An 18,186-nucleotide genomic window follows, 5' to 3' on the forward strand; every position below is an offset into this window, starting at 1 on the left:
TAACCCCTTTTGATGATGGCCAGCCAAACAGCTAGGTCTTGAAAGTCTTCTATTCTCCCAGGAGCTCCTGGGAATGACTCCTGGCCTCAGTATTAAGCTGACTCTCCCCACCTCTTTTTCTGCTCTCCCACACCGCACCACACAACATGAACATAAAGAAAACACTGTTTTGTAAGGGACACTGGGGCATAAACCCTATTTCCTTGTTGCCAGGGGGCCCCCAGGGGTCTGTACTTGTTTCCCTCTACACCTAAACTCTTCACCAAAAATGGCCAATCTACAAGTTCCCCAAATGATTGCCTGTAATGCCCAGAATAGGGACGCTGGGGTGGATAATGGCCATAACGCCCACCATCAGTGGTCACTGAGAGAACTTTGGTTTATATCATAGGGGTGAGCCATCTGCAGGGGGGCCAAATTGACTCCAATTACAGTGTAAAAGTACATTATAATCAAATATTATTTTAAATTGCTGACCGGCTATCCCCTGAAACAGGGTAGCGGAATAAATTCCCACATCACTTAATGATGTTGTTTTCAACTGGAAGTGTTGCCACCACTGGGTGGGAGACGGGGTTGTTCCAATGGAAACAACCACCGCATAATGTTTCCACTGGCATCAGACAACGCTTGGGAGTACCATGTGAGACGGAACAGAAAAAAAAAACAACAGCCCAGAATTAAACCGGGCTCTCCTTGGAACGCTATCTGAGAGTGCTTGTGCATAACTGAGCCGAACAGGTGACATGAGTCTGTGCCAAGTGGGCCTGGCCAGAAAAGAGAAAAGAAGGGGGTAGAGTAAAGTATAGTATCAGAGTAGAGGAGTAGGACAGGAGAGGAGAGGGATAAGGAAGCACAGAAGGAGACTTACTGTACTCGGGTTCATCTGGACTCTGTAAGTTCCCCAGATGATATTGAGAATCCAACCAGCCTGCTATGGTGAGCAAGGTGGTGACAAAGCGAGGCGCAAAGGAGCAAGAGGCGAGAGAGACGAGGAAAGGGAGACATGGTGCAGAGGTCGAAGGGTTACAAACAGAGGCAAAGGTCAAGGATCAAACAAGACCAGGCGTGGGGTGGAGAGGGGGGGGGCGGAGGCAAGTTAGCCAGGCAGGTGTGAAAAGGTTAAAGTTTCAGGAAAGTGAGAGCGGAAATGAGTGAAACACAGGGAGAGAAAAATAGAAAAGGACAATTAGAAAGACTACAAGTATTGTCTTAACAGAGCAGTTTGTGGCAAAACAAGATGCACAGATCAGAAGAAAAGGTTCAGACTTTTAAATGCATGTCAGGCCAGGAGTGCACTGAACTGAGCCTGTTTACACAATCAAACAATCAACATTGCTTCGGTCATCAGCATAGAATGTTTGGGGCAGGCGTTATCATCAGAGATTATAAATGTTGACCACAAATCCGCAAAGTTTGCAATATAATGTACAACAAATCCACAGCAAAATGTTGAAGTTGTGAGATTAATGCTTGATTGTTTGCCTTAATATAAAGGAGTACCTCACACAAAAAGAAAACGTATTTCTGGGTGAAGTAACACATTTCTGGGTGAAGTAACACATTTTTGGGTGAGGTACTGATACAGCAACATTTCAATGTCTGTTTCCATGACAGTGTCTAGGGGAAATGGGTATATGGATTCATCTCTTATAGGAGTGATCTCATTAGGCCAGTAGAAGACTGCGGAGGATATCCTTCAGACGAAACACACTTCCACTCATTTTGCACTTCACATATCTTGACAGATCCACCCGGGGGTTTTAGCAACCGTAGCGGGGAGGAGCGGGCTTCCTGTTTTTCCATAAGTTGGGTGGAAAACGCTGAGCACCATGCTAACCATTTCATACCAAAAGAGCATCACTATAGCTGCACTGGCACAGGGAACAATGCCTATGCTCTCTTCTTTTGGTGGTGACTCATTCGTTCTTCCATTGCAGTGGCTGTACCATCGTGAAGCCATGCTCTGAAAAGCCATTGGAGGAAGAACTTTCAGCCACACTTAGATAAAGGTTGAAGAGAAAAGGGTCCTTGTGCTGGGGAGAACCACAGGATTGAGATTACTACAATTTGAATTACCGTAAAAACTTGAATCAATGCATGCCTGCATGCGGTGGCCATGGAAATAGAAAAACTAAAACAAACAAACAAACAAACAAACAAACAGAAAGAATATCCAATCCTCGCTCTAACACTGTAGTGAGGATATACGTGTTGACAAATGCTCCACTCCACATTCTTCGCAAGTCCACTCCATAAACTCCAACAGACAGCAGTAAACAACAACTCCTCCTTAATCAAGTGAGTGTGTTGCATCCAGCTGTTTTACAGCTGCACACACAAAAACACACGGCCGCTGTCACACCGTCGCTGTACTTTGCAAGTAGACAACTCCCCACACAGTTTACAGTAAGTAAACCGATATATTTAGGTCAAGAGTATAGATACTTGAGGAGGTTGTACTAAATCCGGAACACAGTTGATAAATAAAGAAATTAAGAAAAAAAAAGATTGAAAAGAAATATCAGCGAGGAAACTGAAAAGAGTGGGTCAGAATATTTGCCCCGGCCCTCCCCAAACATTCAGAGGTTTTTACACGAGCAGTCAGTGACCCAACCTAATTAGTGCTAATGAAGCATCTGCAACTTCAAAGTCTTCAGAGATCCTTGTCAGCATCGAAGGCCATGGCAGGGAAACGGGGGGCGGGGGAGAGCTTACTGGTCTCTCTCTCTCTCTCTTTTATGGGCCGGTCCATTCACGGAAACAAAGTATGCGCTGCAGTGTACAACAGACTGAATAGACAATAGACATGTGAGCTGAAAGGGACACTTCTATCTGTCTGTTGCGAAAACGTAAAAAAAAAAAGAATGTTAATGCGGTGTCCAGATGGTGAGGTCATCCGGTAAGTAGCAAGTCAAACCCCACTGAGTCCACGTGTGGCATTGCGCGTCGGCGAGGGTCAAGAGAGTTAACGGCTTAACGAATCCCAGGAGAGGTATTATTGCTATCATAAGGAGCACTCCCATGGAAGCCACCCGCCGCCGACCGTATGGAGCTTTGTCCAAATAAACCCCCTCAGGGAGGCTCTCCAAATGTTGAAGCACTCGGCCACCTACTGGTTAAGAGCGTTAACTGCAGGCGGTCACGTGGATTCATGACGAGGAAACCCCCGTGCAGCTGCGGGTTTTAACATTGAGCGCTCGTTTGCACTTGCGGAAGTATAGACCCTTCTTCTTGTTTCCGGGTGCTTCAAAACGCCTGAACTGAGCAACTTCTATTTAAATTAACCCATTTTGGTGTTAGCATTATGTAATGCTTTAGCTATTGAAAAATAGCAGATCTACAAGCTCATAGCGTGCCACCGAGTGGCGCGCTATACGAGCTTGTAGGTCCGCTATTTTTGAAAAATCGACGACTGACATAGAAACATAGCTTTTTCAGAAAACTGTCAGGTCAGAATGGGTTAATAGCGGAGGGGCGGAGCTAACACTCCGGTTCGGGCCTCTATCCTTTTATTACCCTATGAAATAAACGCACGGATCAGGGGGAAACTGACTGACAATAATTGGGCATGTGCACACAGCCAAAGAAGCCAATAATTGCATTCTTTCACAAACTCCCGAGTTTTCAGTTTTCATGATAGTATACAATATCCATTGTCTTTTGTTCAGCTATCTGTACGGAGAGATTTCCCCTTGCTTTGTTTTGGTAAAAGGTCATCAATAAGCCCTAGATATCAGTTACAACACATGTCTTTGGCATTGACACAAGAGAAAGAAAAAAAACGAATTACAAACAGAAACATATTCTCTGTCAATGAAGGGCCCAAATAAATGCCTCAACTCTTTTTTTCGTAAAGAGACAGGGCGAAAAGCAGTTCACCAAGGCAACACATTTTAGTTTTTTGGCACAACTGAGTGTAGTAACACGGAGCCAAGGAACAACACCCCGAGTGAGTGACTATAGAACTACTAGACCATTCATTCGGCTGCTCAGAAGTCAATTCACAACAATGTGCTCGTGTGGCTTTAACATTGTTGCACACAATAAGCTATTAATGGAGGACAGAGGTGATTTATCAATTCAATTCAAAGGGCTTTATTTATATAGGGATTTATCAATAGCTATATAACACCGACTATTGTGACAAAGTTTAACCCTAACATGTCTGATGTCCTTCAACAGGACAGCAGTCTCTGTTTTGGCTGGTGCGAGTGGCAAAAGATAACGTGTGTGTGTGAGTGTGTGTGTGTGCGTGCGCGTGTGCATGCGTGCGTGCATGTGGGCACCTTCGGGAAGTCCGTCAGTGGTTCGACAAAAGAGCCCACCAAAATAACTGCAGCTGCCAGCACTTGTCCTTCTGCCCCAGCCCCCCCCCCCCCCCCCCACACACACACACATACACACACACCCCACCCCCTGTGCAGCTATCCCGAAAGCTTTGCTATGTCTGGCAGATACACACGCATGCACGCACGTACGTGTGTGTGTGTGTGTGTGTGTGTGTGTGTGTGTGTGTGTGTGTGTGTGTGTGTGTGTGTGTGTGTGTGTGTGTGTGTGTGTGTGTGTGCGCGCGTACACACACACACACACACACACACACACACACACACACACACACACACACACACACACACACATGTGACCAACTGTCCACCCCCAGGGGACAGGGAGCAGTGCAGAGTGGGTGGCCTAGCCTCAGCCTAGGCCTCTTGCCCTCCCATGCCTCGTCAAACCACTATGGGTTAGGGTCCATTACACTAATGTACCTTCATCTGCTGCTTCAACATCTGCTCTCCTATCATGTAAGATTCTTTGTTTTATTGATTTTTTTGGGGGGGGGTCAGCAAATCAATAACCTCAGTGGATTAAAACTAATTCCACCCAATATGGCTATACGAGAATGAGACACCTGTAAAAAATCTGCATTTGATTCTCATTTGAACAAGGACAATCTTTTAAACTAACTTCCTGAAAGACATAGATAGATATAGATATTATCAGGTAATAATGAATAAATAAGTGTAATAGCTACATTGTGTACAAACCTTTTTTTTTATTGACAATAAACATACTGTAAAGCAATACGGTATCTCTATACTCCCCTAAAACTAGGATGAAACAGGCTGTATAGAAGTCATGAACTCTCAAGCCTTTAATCCGAAATTAGCACTGGGAAGAAGAACCTAGTGGGGCCTCAGAGGTCCTCTTAACCCCACCACAGCACATCACAAAAGAGGACATGGTGAGCTTTGCTTCTTTTGCTTTTGAAACAAAGTGGCCGACAGCCTTGGCTGGCGCACTGGGAACGTTCGTAAAGAGGGCACCGCCGAGGAAGGGAAGTTTTAGGAGATGAGAGATTAAAGATGGAAGTTCCCACACATCTCTGTGGGGATCTGACTGGGGGGGGTGGGGGGAGGGTCAAGAAGAAAGGTCAGGAGGACATGGGAGGGTTGTGCTGGAGGCAACTTTCCTATCTTCAGAGAGCCGATTACAGACGGCGATTAAAACAAGACAATAGACAGGAGAGGATGAAAATAGCCTCCAGTCTCGTCAGAAATAGTTATGGCTCCAGATGTTTTTCACGGCCTCGGTATAGGCCTGTACAAGTGTACAGTACGTCTGAGAATGTCGGACATGGGAAATCCTCAAACCTACAGTATGGCACGTCGCTTATATACACAACAGGATGCGAGGCATAATGGGGGGCAGAAGTGGCACCTGACGCTCATCACTATAAGGACTTTACAGTATTCGAGGGGGAAGGAAGGCGGAGGGTGTGGCTGGACATTGTGAACACAGAGATTCAGCACACCATTTAGCTTCCCATGCAGGAAACCAAAATGTCCTTCCCCAGACTATCTTGCTCAAACATGGACAAGCTAAGCTGAATTGCGCGTCAATCTACTGCATCTGAGATCAAATAAGTGTATAGCCAAGAAAAAGCATTTATGTAACTGCCATCACAAAGAACATGGTGCACTGAAAAAAGAAAAACAAGAGGTTTATGGTAACAGAAGCAATAAACTAAAAAGTAATTTGGCTTTTTTTGTAGGCCCTATAGTCTTGCAACAAAACCATGAGAATTTGAACACAATCCTTTTCAATCCAAATTCTGCGAACAAAGTCAGACTTTTTGTATCCTCAAAGTCTTCCTTTGGCACACGGAGAGCCTTGTTATTATCTGACCCTTCAGGCTAGTGCACCAAACTTCTTCCCAGCAGGATTTGGCTGAGAAACACAGAACTTGAAAACAGCCGCAACCGTGTTGTTGTTGAAAGATGTCTTTGAACTGTTTGCGCTGATCTACAAATCCACGTGTGAATAATATGCTCACAACCTATATATCTATTCATGCTGCTTATATGTCTTAATCCATGGGATAATGACGCTTCCCTCCATATTGTGGTGCTGCTTCAACATGGCTCAAAGTATTGGGTTACATTTGGCTAGAATATATTAGTTGATGCCAACAGTTGCCTTTAACCAGCCACACTGGTGAGGTATAGACCTCATAGCAGTACTATTTCTGTGAGTACACCGTCTCAACTATGATGTCAGGTTGCAATGTTGCTACGAAAAACAATTATTCTGCCATGACGAGCACTGGTTCTCTGCCAACTGAGAGCGAACAGACTTTGTTTTTGATTGAGACAATAAATTATGTGTGGCCGTGGCGTCCAGGTGTGACAGGAATAAAGTTCCTGTCCATCACGCTGGGGCTTTCTGCGCTGACACTTCACCACTTTTCAACCTATCTTCATATAATAGGTCCTCACTAATCATGAAAAAAATGGCGCAATTCTTTTCTACCCGGTCTGTGTCTCATAGGAGGGCTGTGGGCAGTTCAGAAACCGTCTTCCAGTGACGTCATCGATGAGGAATACAAGCTAATAAAAACTGCAGGCTTTATTCTAGTCCTGAAAAGTTGCAATGCGAAAATGGATTATTAGTGAGGACCCATTATATGAAGATAGGTTGAAAAGTGGTGAAGTGGTCCTTTAAGCTTTTCATTTCTTTTGCATTTAACCCATTTTGACCTGGGAACGATTCTACAAATGTCTTCTAAATCCTGACTGTTTTCTTGAAAAAGCTACGTTTTTCTATGTCAGTCGTTCTCCAACACTTTCATGTCACTTTTCACGATTCTTCAAAAATAGCTAAAGCATTACATAATGCTAACACCAAAAGGGGCTCCCCACCCAACATGGGTTAAGAACAGAGATGATATGGAAGCATCTCCTGAACAAAGAAAATTTTAAAGGAGGTTGGAAAAAAGCCAGTTGGAATGCAAAACAAAGACGCTTTTGTCATGTCTGGCCATATCTTTTCATGTGCTTTATTGTGATTTCGCCTCTCTGCCACCGGTGGAAAGGATGAAAGGCTGGGGGGAAGATATGTTTACAACTGTGAGACGAATCGGAGAGCCCTGTGTTATGACCAGCGCTCTGAGCTGGGTGGGATGGGAGAGATGGCAGAGCCGGATGCTAAGGCGACATAGCAGAAGTACAGACAGGCATCTAACTCAGCCTGCATTCACGCACGCACGCACGCACGCACCCACGCACACGCACACACGTGCACATGTGCTTATAGATACACACACAAGATAAGTGAGGTTCAAAGATGACAAAGATGTATTGTAGACTAGAGGACATGGCCATGATAGTGGAGTTGATCCTCCACACCTTCAACAAAGCTTGCATTGAAGACAACATGGTAACTGTTTGACTTACTTGTGCTCTCTAAAACTACTGTAGGCCACGGCGTGCTTCCATCGTCCTCTCCGCTGGGCAGATCTGAAGTGAAAAAAACGAAACGAAAAAACGTTTTAAGACATTTCGACAGCAGGTGTGGTGGGGCACAAATCCATAATGCATGCATCAACCCCCACGAAAGTTAATCTTTTCTTTTTTAATATATTTTTATCCCACGATTTTGTAACCCATTTTTCACCCCTGTGTCAATCATCTAATGTGATCCTGGGCTCTGTACACCCTCCACCAACCTAGTCCCCATATATGGGGGACAAGGGGAGAGCAACGGACTTGAACTCATGCTTCCTTCATGCCTGAGTGTCCAAGTTGCTCCTTTACACCTGACTGTATGAAAGTGAATCTTAATGAAAGTGGGGTTAGATTATTTTTGAGTGTGCTTTGCTTTGTGCAAAATGTTGAACACATAAAACCGGATGGCACAAAGAGCAATGGAATGCAAACACAAAAACAATATTACACAGTCCCCTTGAATTAGAAGCAGATGTTGTTGCTGCATGTGCAGTCGCCTCCTAGGCTGCCTCCATCATACCCACCTCCCGAAGCTTCGTCAGCAGCAAAGTCTTCATCGTCATCCAGTAAACTGTGAGTCGCCTTGACACTTTTCTCTGCCTCCAAGTCCTCTGGCAGAGGTACCTCTCCCCATACCTTGGAGCCCTGGGCCACCTGCAGCAAAAAAAACACAGGGACAGAGGGTCAGAGATTTATTGGGGTTGAAGTCTCTCTCTCTCTGTGGAGCAAGGTTACACCCAGACACGCACGCACGCACAACACACACACACACACACACACACACATACACACACACACACACACACACACACACACACACACACACTCACGCTCGCGCGTGCAGACACACGCCCTGCGGGAGTTCAGGAAAACAAAGGCGAGACGGGAAACGCGCTGCATTGTGATATGTTTACTTTTTACCATTATATTACCTGTCATTGACCTGCACGAGAGCACGTGTGCAAACAAATGTCAGTGACGGCACCCACGCATATATCCCCCGACAGATTAGAAAAAACAAAGGGCAATATACCAGTGCAAATGCAACCATCCATGGCTTTTCCTGAATACTTGATGTATTGTCTACGCTTGTTATCTTAAAACGTCAACTGCAAACGTTCATGGTCAGCTGCACTCGCGACGCGACACACACACAGTCACACACACACACACAGTCACACACACACACACACACACACACACACACACACACACACACACACACAGAGACACAGGCCTACTACTACAGGCTTAGTGAAAACAGTTGAGGTCGACATCAGAATGTGTGGATGACACAAATCTGTTTAAGTATGTCCCAAAAAAACACCGCCCCCCCCAGGGCTGAAAGATTGAGCATACCACGGCGGCTTGCTTTGTGATTGGCTCCTCGCGCTGCTGGGATCAGGAAGGAGTCCATCATGGAAACATGATATCACCTCTTGCAGCAGTAAAACCACCGCAGTGGTGGTGGTGTTGATCGTGTCAATCACGTGGGCATAATGCATACAGCGTACAATAACACATGTATAATAACTACAGTGTGAACTGTGAATGATGATGCAGAGATGGAGCCCCCCAGGGCTCATTCCACCCATATAGCTGAACCTGTCCTTGGAGCGTATACATTAGATGAACTTTATGAAAGCTAGGTTTTATGCTCCATCTTCCATGTTTCCTTTCGGGAACAGTTTTATACAGAAGTGCGAGCACAACTTTGTTTCGATATATTTCACTAGCTCCTTACCGGGTGCATGGACTATAGAAAAGTTCCTTTACGATATGAGGGAATACCAGCGCTATCGGAAACTCAAGGAACTTTGACCCATGCCAACTGAATAAAAGTGCCGTTAAGAACTTAAGCCCTATACAGTATGTACGACAATTATTCATTTGTATCATCGCTATGTCGGCTTATGATGAACATTTTCAAAATCAAAATGTAAATGTAGCTACAGACACACAAAATAATCTTTAATAAATATAAACCAAGCCATAAATGTATACTATAGTGGACTCCTAATGTGCCATGGTGCCTAATCCACATTAAAATATCCATATAAAAGATTTAAAAAATAAAGTGCAGAATTTTTTTTTTATCCCACGATTTTGTAACCCATTTTTCACCCCTGTGTCAATCATCTAATGTGATCCTGGGCTCTACACACCCTCCACCAACCTAGTGGAGGGTGTCCAAGTTTCTCCTTTACACCTGACAGGGGGGAGTTTCCCTGGTTGGACGTAGCGCGTGGAAGGAACACGTTATTCCAACCAGTTCCTTTCCCCTCCATCAGGCGCCCCGGCTGGCCAGGGGGAGGCAGTTTAAAAGTGCAGATTCTAAAGAAAACCTGGTAGGCATTAAAAAAGCATACATATCAACAAAAAAAATTAAATCAAATAATTTGCCACGGACATGGACAATATGGACATATTCGTCTGTGTATACGTAAGGACATGTTGATAAACCCTGGTTGGTATTTCTACCGCCAACAAACTTAGCAACAAGCCCCTGTGATCACACCGACACACCATTCTCCAATGGTAATCCCTGACCACTCCCCCTCCTCTCCACACAGTCACATGATGTATAGTAGAATACCACTGTGTCATCTCCCCTGCGCAGGCAGGCAGGCAGCCCGCCGCGGACCCACGGCCGCACGCTCAAAACGAGGAGACAGAGAGGCTTAGCCAGCTGCTCTCCTATCTGATCATCTTGATAAAAGTTGACCGGCGTGCCACCAAGGATCCACACGTATACTGGCTCAGCTCCGAATGAGGTGCCAGAACAGCAGAGCACTGTGAGGATATACATGTATATAATCGCTCTTTCACTCTTGGCTCTCTCTCTAAGCGCACCGTCGTCCACCACCTGTCCCCAGAACCACGACGTAGGTTTGAATACACGACCCTGGAAGGACACCACCCGTCTGTGGGGCATTTCCAGTCGGCATGGCACGCCAGTTCCCATTTCCAACTAACTCGAGCAACGGTAGAGTTTCCCATTTAAACGGCTCCAGCTAATAAATAACTTGATCTCTCCCCAAATCCTCTCTCCCCTGAATGAACACCCTTGCAACAACAATCCCGGGCCATTTTCACAAGGAAACCGCTGACGGGTCAAATTCTTTTCAGCGAAGCTGACCAACCGGCCCACTGGTGTGTGATCATCTCCTGCATCCTACTCCTTTTTGGGGACGGGGTCCACTGTAAAACCCTCAGTATGAATTTAACTCTGAGAGACCCAAATTACGCCTTTAACAGTCCATGTTTCTAAGGGGTTTACATGATATTGGACGACCTGAACAGTAGTACACTCAACAGCAATGACCCGAGCACTCAATGCCATATCTACAAGATATGCTGCATGCATGCATGCAACACCATCGTATGATTATGTATAAACTATATAAATCAGGCTTTAGGGAGAGTTGTGACGTGAACTGGATGTGTGAATTTACCTTTTTTTTGCCGCCACTGAAGCATGGGTCAAATAGCTGGTGTGACCTTTGCATTTCAGCCTCAAAGTTGAGACACGTCCCACGGCGCTAATGCCGTCTAGCCCTCAAGATAAGGGGTCATGATGACCCGCACTGTCATACTTTTACCACACCCTATACCCCACCCAGAGAACATAGGTCTCGCAGGTTCACCGTGTCGTTAGTATAGCTTGTGTCTACACAGTAAAATCTGGAGTGATCGTTTAACTCTGAGATACGGGTGAAGATAGTGCAGGGTTTACGCGCTCTCAAGAATTTAATTAACACTTTTTGCTGTTTGGAGAGGCTGACTGGTAATTAGGTCACCGGTTCGATCAATACAAGTTGAAGTGTCCCTGAGCAATATATACACTTAACCAATTGCTCCCCCGAGCGATCATTATTACGACCATCTGAGCAGTTGGGGAAAGCTGAAAACTGAATTTCCCCTGTGGGACTAATACTACGGCAATCAAATAAAATCCAAATGCCAGACACACACACACACACACACACACACACACACACACACACAAGTGGAATTCCACTCTTTACTTTACTCCGTTCACAATGCCAAATGTTTACCGCCCGGATATGTGTCAAAAGGATGACTTGCTGCAGACAGATATGGGACAACGGAACGGATTCCGACTGACAGGTGACGCTATACGTGGCAGCCCTGGAGAAGTGCCGGAAGTTGGGCCCAGATGTTGTTTATACTGTGACCGAGGGAAATATAATCTCTGCATCTCCGCTCTATGAACAATTGATAAGCAGACAGAGGCAAGAAGGGCCCAGAAACACTGCCGGGGCTGAGCAAAATGAGCCAAGATCTAAACAGAAATGATCCTCCTAGCATCAGCTGTCCTACGCAGCGGAGGATCTGCTGTCATCTTCACATCCACACACAGATGTTCAGGGACGCAAAATGAATAACGCAAAGTACACGTGTGGGGGGGCGACGTGCACGCACACACACATTTCACCCGTGCTCTCTTTACGAACAGACCGACCGACGCAGCTGCAGCATAATCTGTGAGAAACAACTTTGACGTGGTTTAATAGCAGCTTGTCTGTGAAACTGTGAAGCTCGACCAAGGAGGTGTCTCGCTCCCGTCGTATGTTTCTTATAGAAGAATGTTTCTGGTTTATAAATGGCTCTCCTTTAAGGCAGACTGGTTTTGAAACTAAAAGCTTTCATATTTACAGCCTCATTTCACATCATTCACATTTGATTTGTTCCAAATAGAAGGCACTGGAGTGTGTGATAAGCAAGCGTGCGCGCGCTTGCACACACACACACACACACACACACACACACACACACACACACACACACACACACACACACACACACACACACACACACACACACACACACACACACACACACACACACACACACACACACAGTGAAAGATGGAAGATGACAAACTATAACTATACCGCTCTTCTTGATACAGTCAATGTATTCAAGGACTCAAGTTTTGACATTTAATTTCAGAACACATCACTCTGGAAAACCAACAAAGGTGAATTCCCAAACAACTTGACCTTTCTCTGTCTCTGTCTCTCTCTCTCTCTCTCTCTCTCTCTCTCTCTGTCTCTCTCTCCCTTCTTTTCAGTTGAACCGCGTCTCCATATCTCTTCAGAGGTAAGGCAAGCGGAATGTTCTAAACCGGTGGCGGAATGTAAACTCCACAGAGCATTACTGTAAGTGGATGAAAGCTGGATGTGCACTTCTCTTCTCCCTGGCTGTAGAGAAGCAGACCACCATGCACCACCAGGCACCATGCAGTAAGGCTGGGCTTACAGTCAAAACTCCCTTTTTCTCCTGACACCTGCAGCATCTGTTCTGCAAAGAATAAGTGCAGGAGTACCACGGGCAAGGCATTAAACCACTATCTAGAGTGTGAGTGTGAGTGTGAGTGTGTGTGTGTGTGTGTGTGTGTGTGTGTGTGTGTGTGTGTCCGCGCACGTGTGTGTGTGTGTGTGTGTGTGTGTGTGTGTGTGTGTGTGTGCATAATGAAAAAGCATGTTGTCTGTTGAGTTTTAAAAGTCAACTCCAGTATTTAACATGAACATGGTTCTATTGTGAAGAGGACATGTGAGAATCTGACAGAACACTGCAAATGCATTCGTCTCTCTCTCCCTCTGTACTGAAAATCATGTACAATCAGACAAAACATGATTTTCCAGTGCAGAGAAAGCAAGCTCTAATTGACTTGACACACAGAATGTAGTGTTGTCGGATGTCCTTCTCACAAAACAATATAGGAGTCACATCAAATATCAGCCTAAGTTGCTGATTTAGGAATCATTATGCTTTCCTCCCGTATTTTGAAGGAACAATTACTGAATTAGAATGACATTGCCTCATTTAAATAACATGAACTACTATCTGTTCATACCCAGATTTGTCACCAAGATGTCATATTAGATGAATGATTTATTCAGATTCAGATACCTTTATTTGCCATTGTGTAAAACACATAGGAATTTGCTTTGACATTTGACATGTGTGCATTTATTTTTCCTTTTTTAACGAAAAAAACACAAATACAACACCGTGCAGGAAGTATAAATTTAACCGAGTCTCTGTTACAGTATATGGCTAAATAGAAACATATAGTAGTATGTGTATGAGATTGACATTAGCAGTATATGTTTGTAAAGAGTGATGAAATGGAGGATGCGTGAGGAGGAGGGACTGGGTATATATTTTCCTTCCACACCTGCTGTGGGCACACACGACGGCTACAGGATATAAAGATATCTTGAGATATCTGACGACAAGGTTAAAACAACAGGATGACTACTATGTGTGTGGTGGGAGAGTGAATGAGTTCATACGTGAGGAACCGAGACAGAGACAGGGGGAACCCCTGTGTGTTTAACCCTTGATTGAAGTGGCGGGGGGGGGGGGGACCTGACAAGCTGCCACTACTGACACTAAACCTCCACCTGGGGCCCCCGATGGATGAAGGGCCTGATGAATGAGAGCCCTTCTGCTCTCCGCAAGAGCACCACCGTTTCCACAGGCTTTTAATCCAAAGTGATTGGGGCCAAAGGAGGAAGTGGAGGAAGGCTCGTCATTCAACACACAAAACACCCTTTGACAACTCACACGGATTGTCTTCCAAAAGTGTTCCATTGCTGATATTATGTGGCATTACGAGACACTTCACGTTTCTCGTGGAGGAAAAAAAAACTAAAGGACACGTGGGTTGGATTGGACGGGGGGTTGGTGGTGTGGGTTAAAGTTCAGCTGGAGTCTGTCGGAAAACAGATGAGGAATGAAAAAAGAATACCGTCAAGGGACAACAAGACTGCATTTTGTAACGCATACGCAGAAGCGTCTGCTTAGCTGTCTACCCCCGGGTTCTCCATTCCCCTCTCTCCCACATAAGGATCATGCCATACATTTTACACTAATTCAGTCTCCCACAGACATTCCGCAGTCGACCAGGCAATTTCTCGAGGCACATGCTAAACTTTCTGGACAAACCAACGGCAGCAGCAGCAGCTGTTGGTCCTCATTACCCTATACTGCCGCTGGCACTGCAAGGTGGGAACCACAGAGTACAGTGCAATAAAGGCTGAAATCCGAAATGTGCCTCCCATTTCATCTTCTTAACGAGTAACTGAGAGGGTCCTAGGGGATTTATTTTATTTAGAATGACTAGCTTGCTCCTGACCTTGCAATCTTTTTTTGTGTGTGTGCATGTACCTGCAGAGCACCTGAATGACCGCAAACAAGCCGCTAATATGGATAGTGTTAAAACCCAGAGAGATGCCGCCTGAATCATAACTTTGCACCATAAAGCACAGGCCACATGAAAAGGCATGTTTTACCCCGTGCTTTGATATGATTCAACCGAGCATAAAAAATGAGATATGGGTTAGGTGAAAACAAAAAAATCTATTGTGTTTGATTTTATGGCTCTCTCTCTCGTCTGTCTCCCTGTGAGGTATCTGAGGACTTGACTCAAAGACTTTGTTTTCTTTTCGTCGTGCCAAGAGGAGCCTCTAGCTAGTGAGACTCTGCCGCACACCTAGAGCCCTCTCTGGCTGCATCTACACCACGCTCATTGTTTAAGGAAGGCACGTCAACATAAATGTCAGGCCTGTGTGGACCTGCGTAAGGGATCCGGCTACGGTGGAAAAAAAGAAAGGAGACATCCACAGAGGTACACAATTAATCCGAGGAAGATTACAAGGTGAGAAGAAGAAAATGTTAATAGCCAGTGAGCGCTTTTCTCTTTTCCTGCAAAGAGCTAATATAATAAAGGGGCACTGTATCCCGAACTTGTATTTACACAAAAATACGCAAGCACGCACACACACACACGCGCACACACACACACACACTCGCACTCGCACACGCACACACACACACACACACACACACACACACACACACACACACACACACACACACACACACACACACACACACACACACACACACACACACACACACACACACACACACACACACACAATAATGAGTCTACATGCGTGGAGAAACCTATATAGGCATGGCTCAAATATAGCAAATGGGTTTGCCAAATAATACACCACAGTTGCATGCATTGTGTACTAGACAGCCATAATTGAGCACTCCGAACGATGTGTTGATGTATGGTTATGTGTTGTTGTTTATGTGTGTATAGAATTGTATTAACACCCCGAACGCCCCGGGGTTATTTAATCCATTCAATCACGATGTGGCTGAAAGCAGCTAGACGTAGCCAAAACACTCTAGAGCCGATCGACAACAACGGGAGGAATGATTAAATCTACCGCGACTATAGCGACGGGACCGCGGTGGGCCGTCTAACACATGATCTTTGCTTAGAATTAGACGTTATGATTTAGATCAAGAGTTATTAACGTTTTAAGATGACGTCCCACTGTTGCGCAACATCGAGTGTTGCGCAACAAGGCGCTCCCAGGCTGTGGAGCGATGCGATCCGATTTGATATAAATAACCTCCAGTCTTTTGGATCAATCGTCGTCCTGGCCGCCGGGTGCTACTATATAATTGAAAGGAACGGTGAACTTCGTCCTGGGCGATCGGGGTGTTAAGGTGCATTATGGTTAAGTTTATAGGTCTATAGGGAATGGTTTGTGTTTATTAACCACTTAAAAAAGCCCAGTATCCGTATTGTGGGGAAAGCTTTATTAGCAGAACATTGCAGATCGACAAGCTCACAATGAATTGCGCTGGGACGTTCTGAGGCGCGCTATACGAGCTTGTAGGTCTGCTATTTTTGAAAGAATCGTGACAAATGTGGCGCAAGTCCTGACAGAAAACGGTCAGGATTTAGACATTTTAGAAAATTCGACATCAGGCCTAAATGGGTTAATAACAGAACACAGAAAAGACACTACAGAGCCATGATGGTTAAGCACTTGGTTAGAAATGGTTATGTTGGCGCCCGCTGGCCAAGTGGTAAAGCCACATATAGGCTTTGGCCTGACGGCATCATCATCTTTAAAAAGATTATAAATGGTTATGTTTGGTAAAATTGGTGTAGTTAAGGTCACGGTAAGGATCTGGAAGGGCAGTTGCAGCTAGTGGTTATTAACTAAATGTAATGTGTTTGCAAGACAAATAATACCCAGGTGATTCCAATAGACAACAGGATTTTGTAAAACAATAGGATTAGATTATTTATTAATAAAGGATCTAGGATTCATGTTTTAGGATGATTGATACACATAAGGTATATAGTATAGTTATAAGCAGCTCTTCATTAAAAAAACTAATATCAACTCAGCAATAGCTCAACACAATGATGCAAATACATTCTTTTACAGCTTTGCTGAGCAAATGCTTCTAAGATTTATTTCACCGGGCAATGGAGACTTGATTTTGCAACTGCCAGTAAATAACTGCAACGCAAGCAACACAGTAAATGCTAAATGATTGGAAAGTAGCCATTAATCCCCACTATGCATTTTAGAGGTGCCTGTTTCAGCCCTGAATTGCACAAAATGCAAACTTTGTGCGAGTCACACACTGGTGGATTTAAGGCCAAAGGTTACAGCCAGGCGACACAGGGACCAGACAGGGTACACACAGCGTGACAGCCCAACACCGGGCTGTGAAACCAGACACCCCCAAACCTAACACCAACCTACATATTAACAAGGGCTTTTTGAAACCTCACTGGAGCAACACAGATTCAACACCCAATGTTCATTACTCCCCCCCCCCCCCCTTTAAAAAAAATGTATTAATGTTTTTTTTTATAGAGGGACAGACAGTAGGCTGACAGGAAATGGGGGAGAGAGATGGGGGAGTGACATGCAGCAAAGACCGTCGGGATCGGGGGTCGAACCCGCGGCACACTGCCAGACTCGGGCTACCGGCCAAGGTGCCTGGACCGCTGAGCCACGGCTCAGGCCCCATGTTCCTTACTTGATTGTTGTTTTGTTGAGTAAATGGTAAAACACTTTCAATGCTGCATTTATATAGCACCTGCACCCACCCACACACACACACGTGCACATGGGCTCACTCACTCACTCCGTCACTCACTCACTCTCACACACACACACACACACACACACACACACACACACACACACACACACACAAACACACACACACAAACACACACAAACAGATGGCGGAGGACATCACGCAAGGACAGAACAGAATCGAACCTTGAACCTTCCGATTGTTGTTTTGAAAAGCTACTGGTGGGTGCGTTGACAGAGTGTGACGTCTCTATAGGTGTGAGGGCCCAGATGATGTCCTCACAACGGCCCTCCCTTCAATTATCACCCTGGCAGGGGTTCCACCAGGACCCCGTTTCTGTTTTCCTCCCAGAATCTTCCCCAGTGAGGGGTGGGAGAGGCTTGACAGCAGACGGCTGGACTTTGAATTTCTCTAACTATAAACTTTCATGACA

At 45.2% G+C, this 18,186-nt stretch overlaps 1 protein-coding gene across 27 annotated transcripts in view; it reads right to left on the reverse strand.

The window, feature by feature from the left end:
• Nucleotides 1-18,186, reverse strand: part of hspg2 (heparan sulfate proteoglycan 2) — a 115,977-nt gene that overhangs the window by 76,947 nt on the left and 20,844 nt on the right. For 17 of the 27 annotated variants that reach the window (XR_013964133.1, XM_080764716.1, XM_080764722.1 and 14 more), the window contains exons 2-4: nt 8,312-8,441; nt 7,737-7,799; nt 872-934 (exon numbers count right to left, since the gene is read on the reverse strand). Coding sequence is in view for 26 of the 27 variants with exons in the window: in XM_080764716.1 (XP_080620842.1) it covers nt 872-934; nt 7,737-7,799; nt 8,312-8,441 (256 nt within the window). In the remaining variant the exon portion in view is untranslated. The remainder of the gene's footprint in view (nt 1-871; nt 935-7,736; nt 7,800-8,311; nt 8,442-18,186) is intronic. The other 10 variants (XM_080764717.1, XM_080764712.1, XM_080764718.1 and 7 more) reach the window with 1 other exon arrangement.

This window comes from Protomyctophum bolini (genome assembly GCF_963924005.1).
Source record: "Protomyctophum bolini genome assembly, chromosome: 5".
Classification (NCBI taxonomy): Eukaryota; Metazoa; Chordata; class Actinopteri; order Myctophiformes; family Myctophidae; genus Protomyctophum; species Protomyctophum bolini.